General features: G+C 44.1%; 1 protein-coding gene across 4 annotated transcripts in view; it reads left to right on the top strand.

Annotated features, from left to right (window-relative positions):
* gbf1 (golgi brefeldin A resistant guanine nucleotide exchange factor 1) overlaps nt 1-22,069 on the top strand; it is a 92,712-nt gene that overhangs the window by 64,249 nt on the left and 6,394 nt on the right. For 3 of the 4 annotated variants that reach the window (XM_056434852.1, XM_056434850.1, XM_056434853.1), the window contains 21 exons: nt 250-348; nt 440-634; nt 1,970-2,162; nt 2,300-2,437; nt 2,531-2,619; nt 2,705-2,907; nt 3,546-3,669; nt 5,526-5,651; nt 7,774-7,856; nt 7,996-8,232; nt 9,755-9,848; nt 10,517-10,693; nt 10,837-10,901; nt 11,646-11,769; nt 12,690-12,761; nt 12,907-13,001; nt 13,093-13,246; nt 15,436-15,661; nt 16,029-16,186; nt 17,327-17,576; nt 20,293-20,513. In XM_056434852.1, the coding sequence (XP_056290827.1) occupies nt 250-348; nt 440-634; nt 1,970-2,162; nt 2,300-2,437; nt 2,531-2,619; nt 2,705-2,907; nt 3,546-3,669; nt 5,526-5,651; nt 7,774-7,856; nt 7,996-8,232; nt 9,755-9,848; nt 10,517-10,693; nt 10,837-10,901; nt 11,646-11,769; nt 12,690-12,761; nt 12,907-13,001; nt 13,093-13,246; nt 15,436-15,661; nt 16,029-16,186; nt 17,327-17,576; nt 20,293-20,513 (3,123 nt within the window). The remainder of the gene's footprint in view (nt 1-249; nt 349-439; nt 635-1,969; nt 2,163-2,299; nt 2,438-2,530; nt 2,620-2,704; nt 2,908-3,545; nt 3,670-5,525; nt 5,652-7,773; nt 7,857-7,995; nt 8,233-9,754; nt 9,849-10,516; nt 10,694-10,836; nt 10,902-11,645; nt 11,770-12,689; nt 12,762-12,906; nt 13,002-13,092; nt 13,247-15,435; nt 15,662-16,028; nt 16,187-17,326; nt 17,577-20,292; nt 20,514-22,069) is intronic. The other variant, XM_056434851.1, reaches the window with a different exon arrangement.

Raw genomic sequence — 22,069 nt, 5'->3', positions numbered from 1 at the left:
AATACAATATAAAAAGGCATACATCCAAAAAAATAAAGCATTTACAAAAACAGACAAACACCAAACAATAACCCTTTCATGCGGTTATTTACAGTGCCATTTATGGTATTTACTCTTGTATACAGCGAGATTTCACAAAACTTTTTGTCATGGAAATTTGGTTTAAAGTCGTGGACATCCATTGGTCAACATGTATGAACCCTGAAATAGTTGAATTAATCTTTTCTGATGATTGTATCCGTGTTGCAGTTGCTGAGCGTGGACCGCATGAACCTCTACACGTCCTCCATACGGGTTTGCTTCCTGCTTTTCGAAAGCATGAGAGTGCATCTGAAGTTTCAGCTCGAGGTAAATACACAAAAATGTGCTGGTTTTGTTTTCATCGCATGATCACGAGGCGCTAATAAATCCTCCTCGCCACGCGCGCCGAACACGACAGATGTACCTGAAGAAGCTGATGGACATCATCACGTCGGAGAACATCAAGATGCCCTACGAGATGAAGGAGATGGCTCTGGAGGCTCTGGTGCAGCTGTGGAGGATTCCCAGCTTCGTCACCGAGCTGTACATCAACTACGACTGCGACTTCTACTTCTCCAATCTGTTTGAGGACCTCACCAAGCTGCTGTCCAAGGTGACATCCGCATGAGATCCCTGCCGTCACGCTTTGTTACATGAATCTTTAAGCACACTATGTTTGCACGAGAAATGAAGCAAAAAAATATGTGCGTGAACTTTTTTGCCGCCCACGTTTATCTTCTGTCGTTTAAAAATATCTTCTTCACCACTTATCTGATGGAATAAAAAAAAGGTCTAGAATATCCTTTCTTTCCTGCTATAGATATAATAATTATAATTATAATAATTATTATTATTATAATTATAATAATTATATTAATAATTATTATATTTATAATAATAATTATAAAAATAATATTTCTTCATAATTCAGACTTGTATAGCGCCTTTCTAAATACACAAAGACGCTTTACAGGGAAGTCTATCCTGTACTTGACCGGGAGCCAGTTATATCTGTTATATTCACTGTCATTTCACAGTTTGGACTCCTGTCAAAAAGCTTGACTTCTATGAAGGTAGATTTGTGTCTTTATTACGCAAACAACAACAAAAAAGGTTTTGAGAGCAAATTTCTCGTTTCTAAGTAAATTAATTGTTAGTTTTGCTGATGAAACTGGAGAAATATGACGCCAACTTATCTCCATGTCCTCCTCACCGTAACCTCCCGTCAAACCCACCAATAGAGACTCCTCGCTTCAGCAGCGTAAGCCCCGCCCACTCAACTCGTAGATTTTTGTTTTGAGTGCAAGTTTTTTCAATTTAGTTTTTAATTTGAGAGCAAAGGTTTTTGATTTGCAGCAACACATTTTTTTTTCATGAGCAAAATTTAACAATTCATTTACTTACAAATAAGTAACTTTTCTCTCAAAACCTTTTTTGTTTGTTTGTGTAATAAAGACACAAATCTTCCTTCATAGCTCTCCAGCCAGACGTGCGAGAGCACGACTGCACTATGTCTGCTTTTGTCCTGTAGAAAGTCTTTTTAAATACAATATTTTATTAATTTAAAGAAGAAGAACATCACTTTACAAGCTGATTCTTTGAGCCTTTTTCAGTCAGCATCGTGTAGAAAAATACTCCAATAATAATGCATAAAATGTGTATAGCGCTTTTCAAAGTACTCAAAGACACTTTACATTACATCATTAAAACCTCATAGTAGCTATACAATAACAAATAACACAAATTACCTAAAAAAACAATAAAATTAAGTACACACTCACACATTAAAAGCAGTGCACAGGTGGGTTTTGATTTATGATTTGAAGATTGAATTGCAGTCTCGGAGGAGTTTAAAATGACTTCTTATCTGTTTTTCTTTTTTACCGGTTTGACTTTGGATGTAATGTGTCATTCAGTTTGGTGAACGCCGTCATCTTGTGTTCCTCAGAATGCGTTCCCGGTGTCGGGGCAGCTCTACACCACCCACCTGCTGTCGCTGGAGGCTCTGCTCACGGTGATCGACAGCACCGAAGCCCACTGCCAGGCCAAGGTGCTCAACAGCAGCGCTCAGCAGGACCAGTCCGACACCCTGCTGGCGGAGGGAGAAGCTTCCACCGCCAACGGAACCGACACCACAGCCGGTACGCTGCACACATCACACTGTCCTGTTCACCATGTGTAGTACGTCGTCTTTAAGAGAAAAATAAGAAAATATATATTTTTTCTATTGTTAGATAATGTTTTTTTCTTTTCTTACTTATTTTGTTTCTGGCTCCAGATCCAATCAGACTGGGCAGTACCAGTGATCTGAGTCTTCCCCCAACTGAGAACGCACCGGTGTGTCCACCAACCAGTGGACATCTGATGGCGGAGAAGATGAGACTGGGCAGACAGGACCAAGGGGAGAGCGACTCCGGTGAGATCTGATGGACAGTTTGGACTTGAACGTCTCCCGAAGCAATAAGATGGGAGCTGATTTCAAATGGTGATTTGTTTCTCTCCCATCCAGCTGAGAAGAGAGCCCCGAAAAAGCCCCAACGTTTTTCCTCATGTTTACCCGATTCCCAGGAGCTGGTGGACATCAGAACTAAGAAAAAGGTGTTGACGTTGTTTTTTTTTAGATTTGTTGTAGGTTTTCATATCGACGACCTCTTCTAAACTCTGTTACTCCACCGTTTCCTAGCTGCTGATCACCGGCACAGAGCAGTTCAATCAGAAGTCCAAGAAGGGAATCCAGTTCCTGCAGGAGAAGGGCCTGCTCAGCAGCCCTCTGGACAACGACCAGGTGGCCCAGTGGCTCCGGGAAAACCCCCGACTGGACAAGAAGATGATCGGCGAGTTCGTCAGCGACCGCAAGAACATGGCGCTCCTGGACAGCTTTGTGAAGTACGGTGAAGTTCCAGGGATTATCGCCCCTATGTTTACCATCTTTACAAGCTTTTCGCTTCACTCGCGCAAGAGGCGGGGCTTATCTCCGTGGAAACAGTGAGCATTTCCTTTTTCCACCATGAAGAACTAACCACTAGTTCTGCTTTATACTTGTTGTGGACATCCCACAAACGTTGGAACATCTAACACCCTCGTGTTTGGGTTCATAACATTAATATATATATAGAGTATATATATATTTATATATATTTATCATATATATATTTATCATATATATATTTATATATAAATATATTATATATATATATATATATATTAAATAACTCTTTGCATTTGATTATTGTTTATTTGGGTGTACAAATATTGTACATAAGAACATTTCTCAAATATTATAACATACATCCATTTAATTTAAAACTTTCAAAATAAAAGCGCAGGATATTTTTCTTCAATTTCTTTAAGAAAAGGGGATCATGTGTCTTTCAGGCCGTCAGGGGCCAAAGAAAATGATGCGACAGGCCGGATTTGGCCCGCGGGCCTCGTGTTTGACACCTGTGATGTCGAGATTTCGTTTTCTCCAAAACATCGGTGTGTTAATAAAGTGCTGAACGATGTTGTGGGATCTATTTTGGCAGCACGTTCACCTTCCAGGGGCTTCGCATCGACGAGGCCCTGCGGCTCTACCTGGAGGCCTTCAGGCTCCCTGGAGAGGCTCCCGTCATCCAGAGACTCCTGGAAACCTTCACAGACAACTGGCATGTAAGGCACTTTTTTATTTATTTATTACAATCTCTCAGCACATTCAGATTATTGGAGAAGGAGGTTCGTACAACTTTCCACCGCTGACTGCTTCTGACCCGAGTCAGATTTGGAAATACAACTCAACTTTTCATACACGGTCCAACCAGCTGTGTTCGTTGCGTTTGTATTAAGGAGCTAAAACTATTCCATACGCTCCATTTAGCTGTTAGCTAACCACACCGTCCAAAAATAACAATACGAGCGAGTCACACCCACGGCCCGCACGTAACCGCCCCCAGGCCCGGCGGGGGGGGGGGGGGGCGATAATGAATCGGATTACCTGAGACGTGACTTGTATACAAAACTTGAGTTTAGTGGATTTAAAGGGTTGCGACACACTTAAAAGAAATCTAATCTCGACTGACAGCGGCGTAATCTGAAAACACGACGCGTGATCTACGACGACGGCGCGAGAGAATCCACCGCCGGCAATGGGCCACTGATTTATTTAGGATATGTCTGCGTTGACTTGTGACACACACGACCGGTCCAAAGTTTTAGAACACCTCACCATTTTTCCAGTTTATACTGAAATGTACACGGTTTGATTTCTCAAAGTACTCTGAAATCAAATCATAGAACAAACTAGAACGGGCACTCGGTAGAGCGCATACCTTCGCATATTGCAAGATTGGGCATTGAATTATGAACATTTTGGCATTAGTTGCATGCCAATTGGATAAAAATTGACCGTGCTATGGTAAAAAGAAGATTTTGACCTTTTCATGACCTTGACCTTTGACCCGATCGATCCCAACATCTAATCAAATGGTCCCCAGATAATAAACAATCATCCCACCAAATTTCATGCGATTCGGTTTAATACTTTTTGTGTTATGCGAGTAACACGCAGACAAATAAATAAATACACGGCGATCAAAACATAACCTTCCGCATTTTCAATGTGAAGGTAATAAACAATTGGAGAAAGAAAAAAGAAAAAAAATCATGGAATCGTTTTGTTTAACAAATTAAATCTAAATGTTTGACACCTTTTCCAGATATAAGAGCCGAACACACTCATTTAGCTTTCTTTCTACAATGGAAATCAAATATTATTCAGAAAGTTCTTCCAGCTGCAAGTCGTGAACCCATCACTTGTTCCCTGAAAAAGGCTTTTCCGTATAACTCTGACATTCACACTATTTTATCAGTTTTTGGGAACCTAAACTTTTTAGTTTAACCTCCTTTTGTACCACTTCAGGTAATTCACTTAACTGCTTAAAATTCAATAAAAACTGAAAAAAAGTGGGTGTGTTTTAAAACGTTTTGACCGGAACCAAAAAAACGCAGTAAAAGAGCTCTTCTAAATAAAATAAAAAGTATGGTTATATGCATGAAGCATTGATGGTCTCTTCACAGCATTGTTTACTTTAGGACAACAGTAGCTACGATCACAGATCACAACAACCATCCATGTATGTGTCATGGATGTTAGGAAGTCTGACTTTGCCCCTGGTCCTAATCCCATCATCACATGTCCAGGAATCCAAATGCTGAGTTCTCCAAATGGACCGTAAAGGTGACGCACGTGTCGGGGATGATGCAGACATTTACACAATGATGAGGGAACATTTCACTTCCAAAAATGGCAGCGGGAAGTCATGTGACCTGGAAACTATTTCCAGAAATGTCCTTTTCCTCGGCCGACCACGTACACACCAATAGTGACGAGTCCTCTTAATTCACTCTTGACTGTGGGAATTGTGTTTCCACTGTGATCACGTGGACGGGGAGACGTGTCGCCCGCTGCTCGTCCTCCGTTGTCCCCGTGTGTCTTTTTATTTATGTGTGTGTGTGTGTGTGTTTTGTAGAAAGTGAACGGCTCTCCCTTCGTGACCAACGACGCAGGCTTCGCCTTGGCCTACGCGGTCATCATGCTGAACACTGACCAGCACAACCACAACGTCCGCAAGCAGAACATCCCCATGACGATCGAGGTGAGCCATCTTTCTCACACACACACACACACACACACACAGGGTTCTGTGGAAGATGATACTACTGGCCGAATAGAATTATATTCTCCTCCTTCTTCCAAAGCTATTGGTTCAGAAAACATCCGGTCTCAAGTCCCCCAGGGAGGAGTGAGAACGCGTGTGTGTGTGTGTGTGTGTTTGGGGTTATTTGCCCTCACGTATTTCCATTTTCAATCATTTGGTGAATAAACATCGAACTTTTCGAGGTTCCCACACAAACCCGGTTGAAGGCACAAAGACGTATGAGCGAGCAGAGGCGTTTCTACTCCGAGCCACCAGAGGGCGCTCAAACGAAATGAACTGAAGTATCGACGTGTAACCCAGAGATGAACCAAGCTCCTCTGCTCTGAAAGCCAACAGCTAGAGGCGGTGGTGTTCTGCCCGAGAGGAGGAAGGGGGAGGGGTCCTCTCTCTCTCTCTCTCTCTCTCTCTCTCTCTCTCTCTCTCTCTCTCTCTCTCTCTCTCTCTCTCTCTTCCTCCGCCGCCGCCTCTTGTTTTCTCTGCCTCTTTTGATTGACAGCGGCCGAAGACTAAACAAGAGCCCTCTGGCGCGGTGTGTGGGTGGGCCGCCCTCGCTCGGACTCGGGCTCGCTCTCCTTCGCGCGGCCTTAAAAAACCGCTCTCCTTCTTTCTCGAGTCCGAGTCACACCTCGTCACACACAGCTGCTCGTTGCGCGGTGTGTTTTTTATTTTTTTCCCCGAATGATCCCCAACGCATTCCTTAAAGGTCAGCATTCCTTAAAGGTCAGCTCAGACAACAGGGGGAGGGGCTTCCAACACAATAGTTTGGAGAGGGACAATAAAAGTGGCGCCGAGCGCTGCAGTCACTTAGCAGCTCGCAATGTGCAGCATTCGACCAGAGCACATGTGTTGGCAGGGGGGGTATTTCTGAAATGGGGTGGCGGGAGAGGGAGAGGGAGAGGGAGAGGGAGAGAGGAGAAGAGAGGAGGAGAGGAGAGGAGAGAGAGAGAGAGAGAGAGAGAGAGAGGGAGAGAGAGAGAGAGAGAGAGAGAGAGAGAGAGAGAGAGAGAGAGAGAGAGAGAGAGAGAGAGAGAGAGAGAGAGAGAGAGAGAGAGAGAGAGAGAGAGAGAGAGAGAGAGAGAGAGAGAGAGAGAGAGAGAGAGAGAGAGAGACTTTGCCCATCATCACCACGTAAATCAGATCCTATTCCCGGGGGTCTGACAATGAGATGCCATGTGCTCAGCGAGGTACAGGTGAGGTCAGTCTATAAACTTCACGTTGTCCATAAAAATACAGCGAGTGGGGGGGGGGGGGGGGGGGTGTCACAGCAGCTGCTCCAGGAGAGAGAGAGAGAGACCCCGGTACTGTATGAGCACGACGGATAGAAATAGACGAGCGGCTCTGATCCTCGGCGGCCTCCTGCCGTCTCTCTCTCTCTGTCTCTGTCTCTCTGTCTCTGTCTCTCTCTGTCTCTCTCTCTCTCTCTCTGTCTCTGTCTCTGTCTCTCTCTGTCTCTGTCTCTCTGTCTCTGTCTCTCTCTGTCTCTCTGTCTCTGTCTCTCTCTCTGTCTCTGTCTCTCTCTCTCTCTCTCTCTCTCTCTCTGTGTCTCTCTGTCTCTGTCTCTCTCTCTCTGTCTCTCTGTCTCTCTCTCTCTCTGCCGGTGTTTATTTCTCCGCGTCCCCGCAGAGAAGCGCTTCCTCTCCTCTTACCTGCCAGGAGGACGACACCCCGGCTCGCCGAGGCACATAAACCCCGGCTCGCCTCGAGGCCGTCCGTCATCACCGGGCGCTTCTGTTTATTTACAGGAGGCTCTCGGCTCTAATCCCTGTTTTCCTAACGCCGAAGCTGAAGCGTATTGAGTAACACACGGCGAGCGTGTGTCCACACAGAGACCCTTTAATTGTCGGTTGCTGGATGCTCAGTTAACGAAGCACCGAATGCCAGAGGCATTGGGTGTCTGGGCTTAAGCTCCCGCCTTGAGATGCATTGACTGACATGTTGATGGTGGAGAAAAGGAACATTTCGTCTCCCAGCATCTATGTGCGGCGTTTCAATAAAGTTTTCTGCCGGAGAAATGAACTCCCGACTAACTGCGCCATTTATTTTTGCTTTCTTTAAATAGCAATTCAAGAAAAATCTGAAGGGAGTGAATGGAAATAAAGACTTTGACCAGGACATGTTGGAGGATCTCTACAATGCTATCAAGTAAGCTGCCGCCACACACAAGTGTATGTGTGTAAAAAAAACAAAATAAATATATTCCTCCGATAACCATAATCTTCGAAGTGAGAATGTTCGTCAAGGTTTTTGTGTTATTTTGAGCTGAGGTGTTTGTGCTCTGCAGGAACGAGGAGATCGTGATGCCGGACGAGCAGTCCGGGTTGGTGAAGGACAACTACGTGTGGAGCGTGCTGCTCCACCGCGGTGCCACGCCCGAAGGCGTGTTCCTCCACCTGCCGCCCGGCAGCTACGACCACGACTTGTTCACCGTGACCTGGGGGCCCACCATCGCCGCTCTCTCCTACGTCTTCGACAAGAGCCTGGACGACAACATCATCCAGAAGGCCATCACCGGCTTCAGGTACGCACGGCGAAGACAAGTCAGAGGGTGGAGCGGGGGGGGGGGGGGGATACTTTGAATGAGGACTACAAAGACTCACAGGCTCCTCCTCCTCCGCTTTCCCAAGTGTCCGTGAGCGATGCTCTGACCTTCAACGCCTCCTCTAGCAGCTCTGTCACTGTGTGTGTGTGAGTGTGTGTGTGTGTGCAGATGTGTAAATGAGATGCAGATCATGAAGCCCAATATCAGTGCAGCCCGTCTCCATTTACTGCTTTCTGTACAGCCAGATAAAACATCTCCACATCCTCCACGTTGTCGAGTCAACCGCGCCGTGTTTACGGAGTAGATGCTGAAAATCTCCGCTCTCTACTAGAAGCATCGTCTCGTATACGTACACTAGCGTTCAGAAGTTTGCGGTCACCCACCCAGACAATTTGGTGTTTTCCATGTAAACTCACAGTTTTATTTATCAAATTAATTGCAAAATGAATATAAAATATCGTCGAGACATTGACCAGGTTAGAAATAATGATTTTTATTGTAAATATGAATGTTGTTCTTCAAACTTGTCGCTCAAAGAAGGGCCAGTTTTATAGCTTCTCTCACCAGCATAACTGTTTTCAGCTGCGCTCTCATGAAAAGGGGGTTCTACCCCTCCGTTAGTCTTCTAAGGCGATAACACAATGTACCACTCGAACACTGGAGATGGGCCTCGTGTCACATTCATAATATCTGTGCTGAATAGTTCAGGGCTTGTCATGTGATGATTTAAAACACTCTTCTAGTTTTCTGATTGGCCAGGGAGACAGATTTAGGTTGGATGAAGATGGACCAGGTTAGGAAATGTAAATGTCTTTTGGGGTCAATTTTTTCCCCCACTGACTGAAATCCAGAAGCATTTAAAAATAAATTGTGGCCACTTTTTTTAACTTGTGAAATAGCATTTAACCTTTGTTAAAAAATAATAAATATACTTATTTTGGGCGTACAGTATGAGAGATTTTCATAAAAATAGCAATCATGAGACTATTAGGCAGTAGTCTACAGATTCAAAGTGTTTTCTTAGATTCTTTGAACAAAAAACAAACAGAAAACCTAAATTAGACAATCATATTTAATTGTATTCTTATTTATTTGTAGTTATTTATTGTCATTATTCACACTCGCAGGTCTGATCAAGTAGAGCTCCATTCGGTTCTTCACACATACGCAACATCACGGTGAAAATCAAAACATGATATGCCAACTGGTCCGGGTCATATAGGCTACCATGTTTTTGACAAGTTCATAATTATTAGGAAATTATGGGGGCATTTTTTGCTCCTCTGCTAGTGATATCAGAGCCAAAATTATATTTCCTTGGGGCAGTTTTGCCCTTTGCCCTCATGTATTTTTGACGCTGAGGTGGAATAATATTCATCTCGCCCATATTCGCCATTGGACCAAACGTTCATGACTGAAATATAAAGCAATGTGTTGTTCTGTGTTTTATGTGTTCTGTGGAGCTTCACGGCGTCGGCATGTGTGTTTCTGTCTCTTTCAGGAAGTGCGCCATGATAGCGGCTCACTACGGCTTCAGTGACGTGTTCGACAACTTGATCATCTCCCTCTGCAAGTTCACCACTCTGAGCAGTGAGGTGAGGTTTCACCAATCCAGCAATGTGCACATCAAACTTCAGCTGGCAGTGAAAGCACATTAAGACAGGATCCGCCCCCGAACTCCAGCAATCACAATAAGAAAGGGTTTGATTATTCTTTGAGCTTTATGGTGACATCCTGATGTGTTGTCTTTCATTTGATTTGGTTAATGCATAATCCATTCATGGGAGTTACCTGCTGTAAATTAATGAGAATATCAATGTGGTGTATGTAAACAAAGCTAAACTTGTATTATTTACTGCATATAAAGTGTATATATATATTTATATTTACATATATTTATTTATATTTATATATTTATATATGTATATATATGTATATATTTATAAATGTACATATTTATATGTATATATATTTAAATGTATATATATTTATATATGTATACATTTATATATATATTTATATATGCACGTATTTATATATGTATACATTTATATATATATAAATTTATATATGTACATATTTATATATGTACATTTATATATATATATATATATATATATATATATATACATATATATTTATCTTAATTCATGTATATATATATATTTATTGATATATTTATATATATATATATTTATTATCTGTGTCTGAATGCCTGTTGACTGAGTGTTGTTGTGTCCTCTCCTCTCCTCTCCCTGTGCAGTCGGTGGAAAACCTTCCGACAGTGTTTGGCAGCAATAATAAAGCGCAGACCGCAGCCAAGACGGTGTTTGACCTCGCCCATCGACACGGCAACATCCTGAGGGAGGGCTGGAAGAACATCATGGACGCCATGCTCCAGCTGTTCAGAGCCGAGCTCCTGCCCAAAGCCATGGTGGAGGTCAGGACTCTTATTTTCCCCCTCTCTTGTCAGTGCTTTGTGATAACACTGCAGATACCTGAGCTTTTAGACAGGAAGACATCCTCCGTGTTGCGCTGCCATCTACTGGCCACTGCTCGAACTGCTTTGCTTTTTGTCCACAGGTGGAGGATTTCGTAGAGCCCAATGGGAAGATTTCTCTTCAAAGAGTGGAAACGCCTTCTAATCGGTACGCGCACGTCTCATCTGCCACCTGTTCACATGTTTACATTGAAAGCCAACACAGTATCGCAGTAGGATATTAATATAGATATACACTACCCGTCAAAAGTTTTAAAATACCCCTATTTTTCTATAAAAAAAAAAAAAATGTAAGCAGTTCAAGTCCAGTAAATAACCTGAAATGGGACAAAAGGTCAGCGGCAAACTGCTAGATGTTAAACTAAAAAAGTTTGGGTTCCCAAAAACTGAAAAATAATGTACATTTCAGAGTTATACAAAAAGGGAACAAGTAATTAAGGGTTAATGACTTGCAGCTGTGAAGTAAATTAAGCCTTGAAAGTTGATGCTCACGATTCTCCAGGTGTCTCAACTTGTTGTTGATTACTTCCAAACCCTCCGTCTGTGTCAAAGCAGTGGTAACAGACTGTTACTACACCCTCTTAAGCATTATTTGGACAGTATTGTACTGTAGGAAGTCGTTTATTGCTCTTATAATGGCAAGAGAAAGACAATTAACGAAGATAAGAGAGACCATTATAACCCTTAAAAGTGTCGGTCTTTCCTTCAGAGACATTGACGTGTTCTAAAACGTTTGACCGGTAGCGCCAGTGCTCTATCTATTGTTTGTGTCATCACTCCAGCAATGTTCCTTTTTCCTATTCATGACTAAAAGACCAGTTTTCTCTAATAAGAAACAAACCTGATCGAAAGGGCCGACAGTAAAACCTCGACGTGCTCCTCTCGTTGTCAGCGGGGAGTCGGCGGTGTTGAGTTTCGTCAACTGGCTGACGCTGAGCGGAGCCGAGCAGTCGGGACTCAGAGGGCCGTCCACGGAGAACCAGGAGGCCAAGCAGGCGGCCGTCCTCTGCATAAAGGTACGACACACGTTACGACACAATGTGCACAACACGCAGAAGAAGACTGGGTTCTGGATCCCTCATAAAAGGCCAGGACAACGTCATCATGAACATTATATTCACCACCGTTCAAAAGTTTGGGGTCACCCAGACAATTTCGTGTTTTCCATGAAAACTCACACTTTTATTTATCAAATGAATTAGAAAATGAATATAAAATATAGTCAAGACATTGACACGGTTAGAAATAATGATTTATATTTGAAATATTAATTTTGTTCTTCAAACTTGTAGCTCAGTTTTATAGCTTCTCTCCCCAACATAACTGTTTTCAGCTGCGCTCACATAAAAAGGGTTTTCAAGGGTTTTCTACCCCTCCGTTAGTCTTCTAAGGCGATAACACAATGTACCATTAGAACACTGGAGATGGGCCTCTAGACACCCATGTAGAGACTTCATTAAACACCAGAGAATAGTCATTTACCACATTAACTATGTAGAGAGAGTATTTATGATGAATTTAATGTTATCTTCATTGATAAAAACAGTGCTTTTCTTATAATAGCACTGTTTTCTTATAAAAATAAGGCAATTTCTATGTGATCCCCTCCGTGTTAAATCAGAGAAATACATTTCTAATGTCTTGGTAGTGAAAGGCCATTGTTTTCTCACTTGTATTAATACAGATATATGTGTGTGTGTGTGAGAGGTACAGCCAGCTTTCTCTCTGCTTTATGAAACACCACTACAAACATCTGTCATCACATTTAGGCCTTTCACACATCGATTGGAAAGACATTGTTTATCTTCATGAAAAGATGCTGTGGTTCGTTTAAGGATTAAGCATTATTTGAACCATGACATCACCCCTCCAGATAGATTTCACCGTCTCAAGCGAGTGTCCACATCCCTGATACGTCCGTCTCTCCTTCTTCCAGCAATGTGACCCGGAGAAGCTGATCACAGAGAGTAAATTCCTCCAGCTGGAGTCTCTCCAGGAGCTCATGAAGGTTTGTATTAGTACCAAATTTTTTTTCCACATGTATGGAGCTCTTTTCTCGCTTTTAGCTCAGGCTAATCTGGATACATCTGGCATTCACGCCGGGGTCGAGTCATAAAGACGACACAAAAGAAAACCTCGACTCCCCCCTCCAGGCTCTGATATCAGTCACCCCCGACGAGGAGACCTACGATGAAGAGGATGCCGCCTTCTGCTTGGAGATGCTGCTGCGGATCATTCTGGAGAACCGGTGAGACGAGGAGTCTGTCAGCGGTGGCTTCACAGCACAGTGCCAGGTGTTGTCTGATGCATTGTGTGTGTGTGTGTGTGTGTGTGTGTAGAGACCGCGTGTCGTGTGTGTGGCAGATGGTGCGAGACCACCTCTACCATCTCTGTGTCCACCCCAACGAGAGCTGCTTCCTGGTGGAGAGGGCGGTGGTGGGACTCCTTCGGCTCGCAATCCGCCTGCTGCAGCGAGAAGACATCAGCTCTCAGGTACACACACACACACACACACACACACACACTGCAGCAGAGCAGGTGTGATGTTCCTGGCTGTGATAATCATCTCAGGTCAGCAGACTGGAGGATCAGCTGATTGTGTTGATCTCTGACTTTAAGTGATTGTCTGCTTGGGATCCATCTTTAACCCTTGTGTTGCCTTAGGGTCATTTTGACCCGAATCAATATTACACCCTCCCCCCGCTTTAGGATTAATTTGACCCCATTCAATGTTTAATGTCGGTGTTCTTTCGGTAGTCAACAAACAAACATAAAGTGCCTCACACTTAAACTTGGAAAACAATATTAATTCTAATAATTTTCTGGAGGTTCTAATTGCTGGCGTCAAATTGAACCCAAATGGTAAAATATGTTAGTAAATATAAAGGTAACAGGAGGGTGAAACATTGAATCGGGTCAAAATGACCCTAAGGCAACACAAGGGTTAAGTCTAACTCAGGACACTGACTCTGTCCTGTCTTCTTCTTCTTCTTCTTCCTCTTCGAGTTCTTCTTCTTCCTCTTCTTCTTCGAGTTCTTCTTCTTCTTCAAGTTCTTCTTCAAGACACACACTCTTTTTCTCTTCCTTTTTCTCTCTTTATCTATCTCTCACACACACTTACACACTCTCTCTCTGTTTCTCTCTCTTCCTCTTTCTTGATCTTTCTCTCTTTCTCTCACACTCACACAGACACACACACACACTCTCTTTCTCTCTCTTTCTCATTCTCTCTCACACACACTCTCGCTCTCTTTGTTTCTCTGTTTCTCTCTCTCTTTCTCTCTCTGTTTCTCACTCACTCACACACACTCTCTCTCTGTTTCTCTTTTTCTTACTCACTCTCTCTCACACACACACACACACACACACACACACACAAGGTAGTTTATTAAACTCAATCCCTCCTAAATCGTCCCACTTGTTTATAATTTTATTTTTACAACATTCGTTGACCGTAAGACAAATAAGCAACGACGCGGCGGCCTTTTCCTCCAGCAGAACGACTTTAATGACGCAACGAGCGTTAAAAAAAAAAGACACACAATGGGGCTCTTCGGGCGGGGCTGTCGCCGGAGTCACGGGGCTAATGTGACATGAAGTCAGGGGGTCACCGGCAATACGGGCGAGTCACGTTGTCGGGAAGACGCCGGTGACCTCCTTCCATCCTCATGGCTCTGGATTGATAAGCCAGCTGTTGATGTTCTCCTGCTGTTCCCACGGGGCGCGCAGTCTGAGCGCCGATATCACGACATCTCCTCCGCTGATCTAAACAAAGACGGCGTGAGTCGTGTGTGATAAGAAGGTAATCTAGTGTTGACCTGACCTGGTACCAGGAGGGTGGCCTACATGTGTCATCTGCTCTCAGCTCTGTGTTTGTGTTTTGGAGGGTTTGAAATCCGATATCTAAAAGTCCAAATCACCGGACGCTTCCAGAATGGTGATTATAAGAACTGGGGGATGGACCTCTCTTTATAACTGATACGTTTTCTAAATGTTCTTTGTTGTTGTTGGTGGCTGCTTTGCACTTAATTAGTATTATTATCATTATTATTACTATTATTACTACAGTCACTTCAGAGAGAAACGTACTTTCAGATGGAAGAAGTGACAATAAAGATGACTTTGACTTTTTTTCCAATTAGTCAGACTATTTCTCCTTATTCGTCTTCTTCCTCTTCTAGTTTGTCTTATTCTTCTGCTACTTCTTCTCCTTCTTCTAGTTTTTCTTCTTGTTCTTTTTCTTCTTCTTCTTCTAGTTCTTCTTGTTCTTCTTCTTGTTCTTTTTCTTCTTCTTCTTCTAGTTCTTCTTGTTCTTTTTCTTCTTCTAGTTCTTCATCTTCTTCTAGTTCTTCTTCCTCTTCTAGTTTGTCTTCTTCTTCTAGTTCTTCTGCTACTTCTTCTCCTTCTTCTAGTTTTTCTTCTTCTTCTAGTTATTCTTGTTCTTTTTCTTCTTCTTGTTCTTCTTCTAGTTTTTCTAGTTTGTCTTGTTCTAGTTTTTCTTCTTCTTCTTTTAGTTCTTCTTCTTCTAGTTTGTCTTCTTCTTCTTCTTCACTTTACATACTTAGTTGTGGAAAGTCCATGTTGCCTCCGGATGGTATTTGTCACGTTTGGCTGGCGGAGTCTGTTCCAGCCCTGATGACCTTCTCTCTCTCGCTCTCGCTCTCTCTCTCTCTCGCCCACAGGTCCTCCTCTCCCTGCACCTCCTGCTGATGATGAAACCCCCCGTGCTCTCCCGGGTCAGCCGGGAGGTGGCCTTCGGCCTCCACGAGCTGCTGAAGACCAACGCCGCCAACATCCACAGCACCGACGACTGGTTCACGCTCTTCTCCCTGCTGGAGTGCATCGGGGCCGGAGTGAAGCCCCCCGCCTCCTTCCAGCTCTCCTCCACCTCCACCGACAACGACACAGGTGCAATCTCTCTCTCTCTCTCTCTCGCTCTCGCTCTCGCTCTCGCTCCCTCCCTCCACATCATCAGGTTGAACCGATTTAGATTCCGGGTGAACCGCCTGTTTCCTTCATTCAGAGGATCGAGGGTTCGATTCCTCCACAAGATTCTTTATTGTTATTTTGAAAACACATACGGGAATGAAGAGTAATACCAATATAAAGATTGTAAATGCAATTAAATAAACAACAATGATAACAATAACAGGGTTTGTACGATCATGGCAAACCTGGAAAAGTCATGGAAATTAAAAATGGTTATTTCCAAAACAGATTTTGACCCACATCTCGTGTCAATGGATGAACTCTGAGTGTGTGTCTGTGTTGCCAGGAGCCCAGTCGGACGGCGAGCTGTCGTCTCACCACATCAGTGAAGTGACTTTAGACCGCGGCTACACCTCCGACTCTGAGATCTACACGGAGCACAGCAAGACCCGGATCCCCCGCTCCACCACGGAGGTGGATGTGGCGAGCAGCGGATGGCTCGTGGTCAGCAAACACACACACGCACGCATGCACGCACACACACGCACAAAATCTGTCACTCTCTCTCTCCCTCTCTCTCACACACATGCACACACGCAAGTACGCACACACATGCACACACACACATGCACACACATGCACGCACACGCATTTACGCACACACAAACACAAAATCTGTCATTCTCTCCCTCTCTCTCACACACATGCACACACGCAAGTACACACACACAGACACGCACACACATAAACACACAATCTGTCACTCTCACTCAATCACACTCTGACACACACACACACACACTCTTTCTGAAGGATGACCAGTGAGACATATTGTTCACTCTCCCACGCACACACACATACACACGTATGCACGCACACACGCACACAGACACGCATGCACACAAATACAAAATCTGTCATTTTCACTCACACTCTCTCTCTCTCACACACATGCAAGTACGCACACACAGACACGCACACACATAAACACACAATCTGTCACTCTCTCACTCACACTCTGACACACACACACACTCACGCACACACGCACTTTCTAAAGGATGACCAGTGAGACATATTGTTCACTCTCCCACACACATGCACGCACACTCACACACACATGCACGCACATGCACACGCATGCATGCACACAAATACAAAATCTGTCATTCTCACTCACTCTCTCTCTCCCTCTCTCTCACACACATGCACACACGCAAGTACGCACACACAGACACGCACACACATAAACACACAATCTGTCACTCTCACTCACTCACACTCTGACACAAACACACACTCACGCACACACACACTTCCTGAAGGATGACCAGTGAGACATATTATTCACTCTCACACATGCGCACATGCACACACACTCACACACACACACTCTTCCTGAATGACTAGTGAGACATATGGTTCTCTCTCTCTCTCACACTCACACACACACTCACACCACACACTCACACTCACACTCACACTCATACACACACACACACTCACACACTCTTCCTGAATGACTCGTGAGACATATGGTTCATGCCCAGTCACTGAAACATATTCTAACCTGTCAGAATGAAGCGTATTTGTCCAGGTGTTTGGTCAGGCTCTGATGCGTCTGTGTTCTGTACTTCTGTCCAGGTTGGGAAAGATGACCTTGAGATGAGTAAGACCCCTCCGGTGACCTCCAAAGCTCAGTTGAATAACCCACTGGTCAACCAGTACAGTCTGACGCTGGGTCAGGACCACGGCCAGCACGACACCAAGTCTCTCATCAAGTGCGTGGAGACGCTGTCGTTCATCGTCCGCGACGCCGCCCACGTCACGCCGGACAACTTTGAGCTGTGTGTTCGAGCCATCCGGGTGTTCGTGGAGGCGAGCCTCAACGGAGGTGAGGCATCGACGTGCATCGAGAAGTCCAGAGGAGCCATTTGAAAGAGCTGAAGGCTAACCGTGCTAACAGTTAACATTGAGAACAGTGCTTACATTGCTAACACTGCTAACAGTAATTACAGTTCTAACAGTGCTAACAGTGCTACCAACTAAAAGCTCTTCCACTGCTACCAGCTAACGGTTAATAGTACTTACAGTGCTACCGGTTAACAGTGCTAATAGTAAAAACAGTGCTACCAGCTAACAGTGTTAATAGTACTGTAATAGTACAGTAATATACAGTTAACACTGTGCTAACAGTGCAAAGTACAGTGAAAGTGCCGCAGTGTGAGAGCCGTGCACGTGAGCTCACCAGTGGGCCGCGCTCACGTGCACTAAAAAGGCACGCTCACGTGCACTGACATGCATGGCTTGAGGCCGGCCGGCTATGTCAGCAGAGAGAAGCTCTGAAAACAACCCAACGCCATTCACTGATTCTGATGTGTGAAGTCAGGAGAGAGATCCTTGTACTGGAGCCGTCATTCCTATTCAGATTGGGTTTTACTTCCCAGTTGCACATGTCTGACCCGTTGTGTCCCAGTCACAACTTTTATATCTTCCACTTATTTGGGGATTTTGATGTTGCTATCCAGGAAGTTACAAATGGCGTGTCTGGCTCACTGTCCACATGTGCTGTACCCAATGCATATTTGGACCGACGACCATCTGAGAAAGACTTGTTGAACTAGAACGGGCACTCGGTAGAGCGCATACCTTCGCATATCACAAGATTGGGCATTGAGTTATGAACATGTTGGCATTAGTTGCATGCCAATTGGATAAAAATTGACCGTGCTATGGTAAAAAGAAGATGTTGACCTTTTCATGACCTTGACCTTTGACCCGATCGATCCCAAAATCTAATCAAATGGTCCCCGGATAATAACCAATCATCCCACCAAATGTCATGCGATTCGGTTTAATACTCTGAGTTATGCGAGTAACACGCATACAAATAAATAAATAAATACACGGCGATCAAAACATAACCTTCCGCATTTTCAATGTGAAGGCAATGAATCAAACTTTCGATTTGAACTCCAGCAGCAACCCTGTGGCTCCAGCACTGCACCTCGGTGTCCTGCCCTACATTCTTCTTCCTCTCTGCACTTTGACCTCCTTGTCGTTGGCCCCCAAAAACCTCTTCCTCCCCGTTTCCCATTCATCCCTCCTGCTGCTGTGTGATCGACACAATGACGGGGGTTAAGCCTGAGAAATGGCGACGGTGCACTTGTGCTCCGGCACGGCCGACGGCCTTTTCAGTTCCGGCCCCGGCAGCGCTTCGGGCCTCTGGATACGTGCACAGAGCTTTACACAGGGGAACAAAAGCCATGGGTCGATCAAAGCACCGGGCGGAGGCGCTCCTCTCTTTGAGGTACGAATAGAAAGTGCAAAACCTGCCGTTACTCTATTGACTTCGGATCGTTTTGTTGAAGGTGGTTTCAACATAAATGAGGAAAGTTTTGGCAACGGCCCAAAGCTCTGTGGTCGTTTTGAGGATCGGGCCTCCGTGGGTGTGATTAGTTCACTTCAAGGCTCTTTTGGATTGATAACGGCCGAACCACAAAACAGAGGGGCGGGGCCAGAGGCTGGCAGGAGAAACGGGGTGCAGTGAACATGTTTGTCTGTCGAGTCTCTCTTGGCGTGAGCTTTACTTTGACCTGCATGTTATAATTCTCCAAACGGCCGTGGGACAACCGTTTGTTTTGTCCACTCAAATAACACACACTCTCATCGGAACCACTTACAACAGGGCATTCTCCTCCATCACGAAACTCAACAACAAAAAGCCTTTTTTATTCATCATCGCCCTCCGTGATAGTTGCCGTAGCCAAGGGTTTGATCACTCAGGCAAATAAAACTCCTCCGTTACATTTAGGAAACGGCTGTAGTCACCGTTAAGGCAAGGGAGCCACGTTTATTTGTGTAGCAACAACAAGGCATTTCAAAGTGACTCACATAAAACCAATAAAAGCATCAAAATATAATGCAGAAGAAAACCAGATTTAATAAAAATAAAGAATATTCATTAAAACATTTTTTTTAAACTGTCAAAAAGCAAGTAGGGGGACACAAGTTGCAGTTAAATGAATAAAATGCAGTCGTGAGATGCAGAAATTTATTTATTTTCTCGAATCATGATGAATTCAAGGCAACAGCAAACAGAAACGTCTTCTGAGGGCCCCTGAGGGCCCCTGAGGGTCTCAGCACACCTGCAGCTTTCAGGGACCTTGGTCCAGATATGTGGAGCAGAAGAACTGAACGCTCCTGGAACAGGAAGTAGAGACAGTCAGACGACCTGAGGGGTCGGGATGGTTCGCGAGGTCGCGGCGGATCACAAATGTATTCAGGCCCTAAAACATTCAGTGCTTTATAAGCCAGCAGCAGGATTTTAAAGCCAATTCTTTGTTGGACAGGAAGCCGGTGCAGAGACCTCAGGACTGTGATCCACTTTCCTGAATCAGCTGCAGCTTTCTGATTGACTTTCTTTTACAAAGACCTGAATACCTGTCGGGTGTTTATCCACAACCCTCCTCCTGGTCTCAATGAACTGATCTGATTGTGGTGATGAAAAGTCACCGTCACGGCGTAGGATGACGCCGTCACGGTGCAAGCGGCGGCTTGACTGGTCGGCAGAACCACCGAGAGGTCCATCGAGTGTTCTGCCTCCTCAGGTTACCGCAACCAAGACAAGAAGAAGAGCCACAAGTACGACTCCTCCAAGTCCCGGATGAGGAAGAAGGCGGGGGGGCGGGACAAGGAGGGCGGAGCCGGAGCGAGGCGAGGTGGCAGCCGGGCGGCCAATCAGCGTCCGTCGCGTTCCCACAGCGACGAGGAGGAGGACGAGGGCGTGCCGGCCAGCTACCACACGGTGTCATTACAGGTTAGTCAGGATGTAAGTACAAAGGAACTCGTTACCCTTCTACCGTATTCTGATTTGAGCCCGGGAGCTGGTTTCACCCACACACTCAGTGTTCAGCACTTAGCCCCGCCCCCTCTGCAGAGAGAAGCTTTCCTTCCAGATGTCACGTGGATCAAAGTAGCTTTTACAATCATGTCCATATGAGAGCAGATGTTACAATCACCCGCTGTTTCTGGTGGAGTGTCTGTTTGGATGGAATATTATTATATTATATATATAATGATATATATATATTTATATGTATATATATGTATATTTCTATTTATATATGTATATATATGTATATATATATGTGTATATATATATTTGTATATATATTTATTTATGTATATATTTATATATGTATATATATATATTTGTGCGTGTGTATATATATATATGTGTATATATATATTTGTATATATATTTATTTATGTATATATTTATATATGTATATATATTTGTGCGTGTGTATATATATATACATATATATATATATTTATAAATATATATTTATTTATTTCTATATTTATAATATATTACACTCATCCTCTGTTTCTGGTGTAGTGTCGGTTTGGATGGAATATAAAAAAACACTAGTTATAAATATATATATATACAGGCATGAGAATCCCTCACCTTTCGGCGAAATTCGCCGTTTTGAAACCAAAATAGGTGACTTACGTGAATCGTGTAGATCCGAAGAGTTTTTGTTTTGGGGTAGGGGGGGGGGGTCAATTGGCCGGCCGGCGTTTATGAGATTGGAGTGGGACGCGGAGAAACTGTGAAGTGTTGCTCTTGGCAATAAAACATCTTTGATGAGACGTGTCGCGTCTCGGCCAATCAGCGGCAAGATGTCTTCAGCGTTTGGTGGTTTAGGTTAGCTTGAATGTTAGACGCTACTTCTGCTGCTGTCGCGCTGCACGGTGGAGCGATGCTAACAAAGTACCCGTACGTTAAGAGCGATGTGATTTAGCATATTTTTAGTCTCAATACTTCATTAAAAGAGCGATCAGAGCGCACGCGCTGCTCCGTGTCGAGCTGTTTGCACGCGCAGCGCAGCGCTCACAGCGAGGGGCGTTAAGTGGCGGAATTTTCGGCTTTAAAAATAAAAATAAAAAAAGATGCCAGAAGTGAAATGTTTAAGTTCAGTCTGTAAAGTTCTGTAACTCTACAGCTGCTCTTCCTGATGAACTCTGTATCCTCTGGTCAGAGACTAACGGCCTCATAGTGATAATCATTGATCAATGCTATGATGGCTCCATGTAGTTTCATTAATATCTTGCTGTATTAATACTAATATTACTGCTATTTGTTAAGTGTTGAAAAAGTTGGTAAAAAGTGAACCATACAGATATTTTATTTATTACTATTATAGATAAATATACCAGTATCGTATTTATGGTATACTGTTTTATGGTATTGTATCATGATATTTATGGCAGGTATGGTATAGAAGATCGTGACAACCAGGTAGAGGCAGAACAGACTCGAGGAACAGACTCATGGCTCAGCAGAGCACAAGACTTGAAGACTTGTTCACGCCAACA

Source organism: Pseudoliparis swirei, chromosome 17, assembly GCF_029220125.1.
Source record: "Pseudoliparis swirei isolate HS2019 ecotype Mariana Trench chromosome 17, NWPU_hadal_v1, whole genome shotgun sequence".
Classification (NCBI taxonomy): Eukaryota; Metazoa; Chordata; class Actinopteri; order Perciformes; family Liparidae; genus Pseudoliparis; species Pseudoliparis swirei.
Note: the sequence above shows the minus strand (reverse complement) of the source record. Positions and strands in the feature narration are given on the sequence as shown.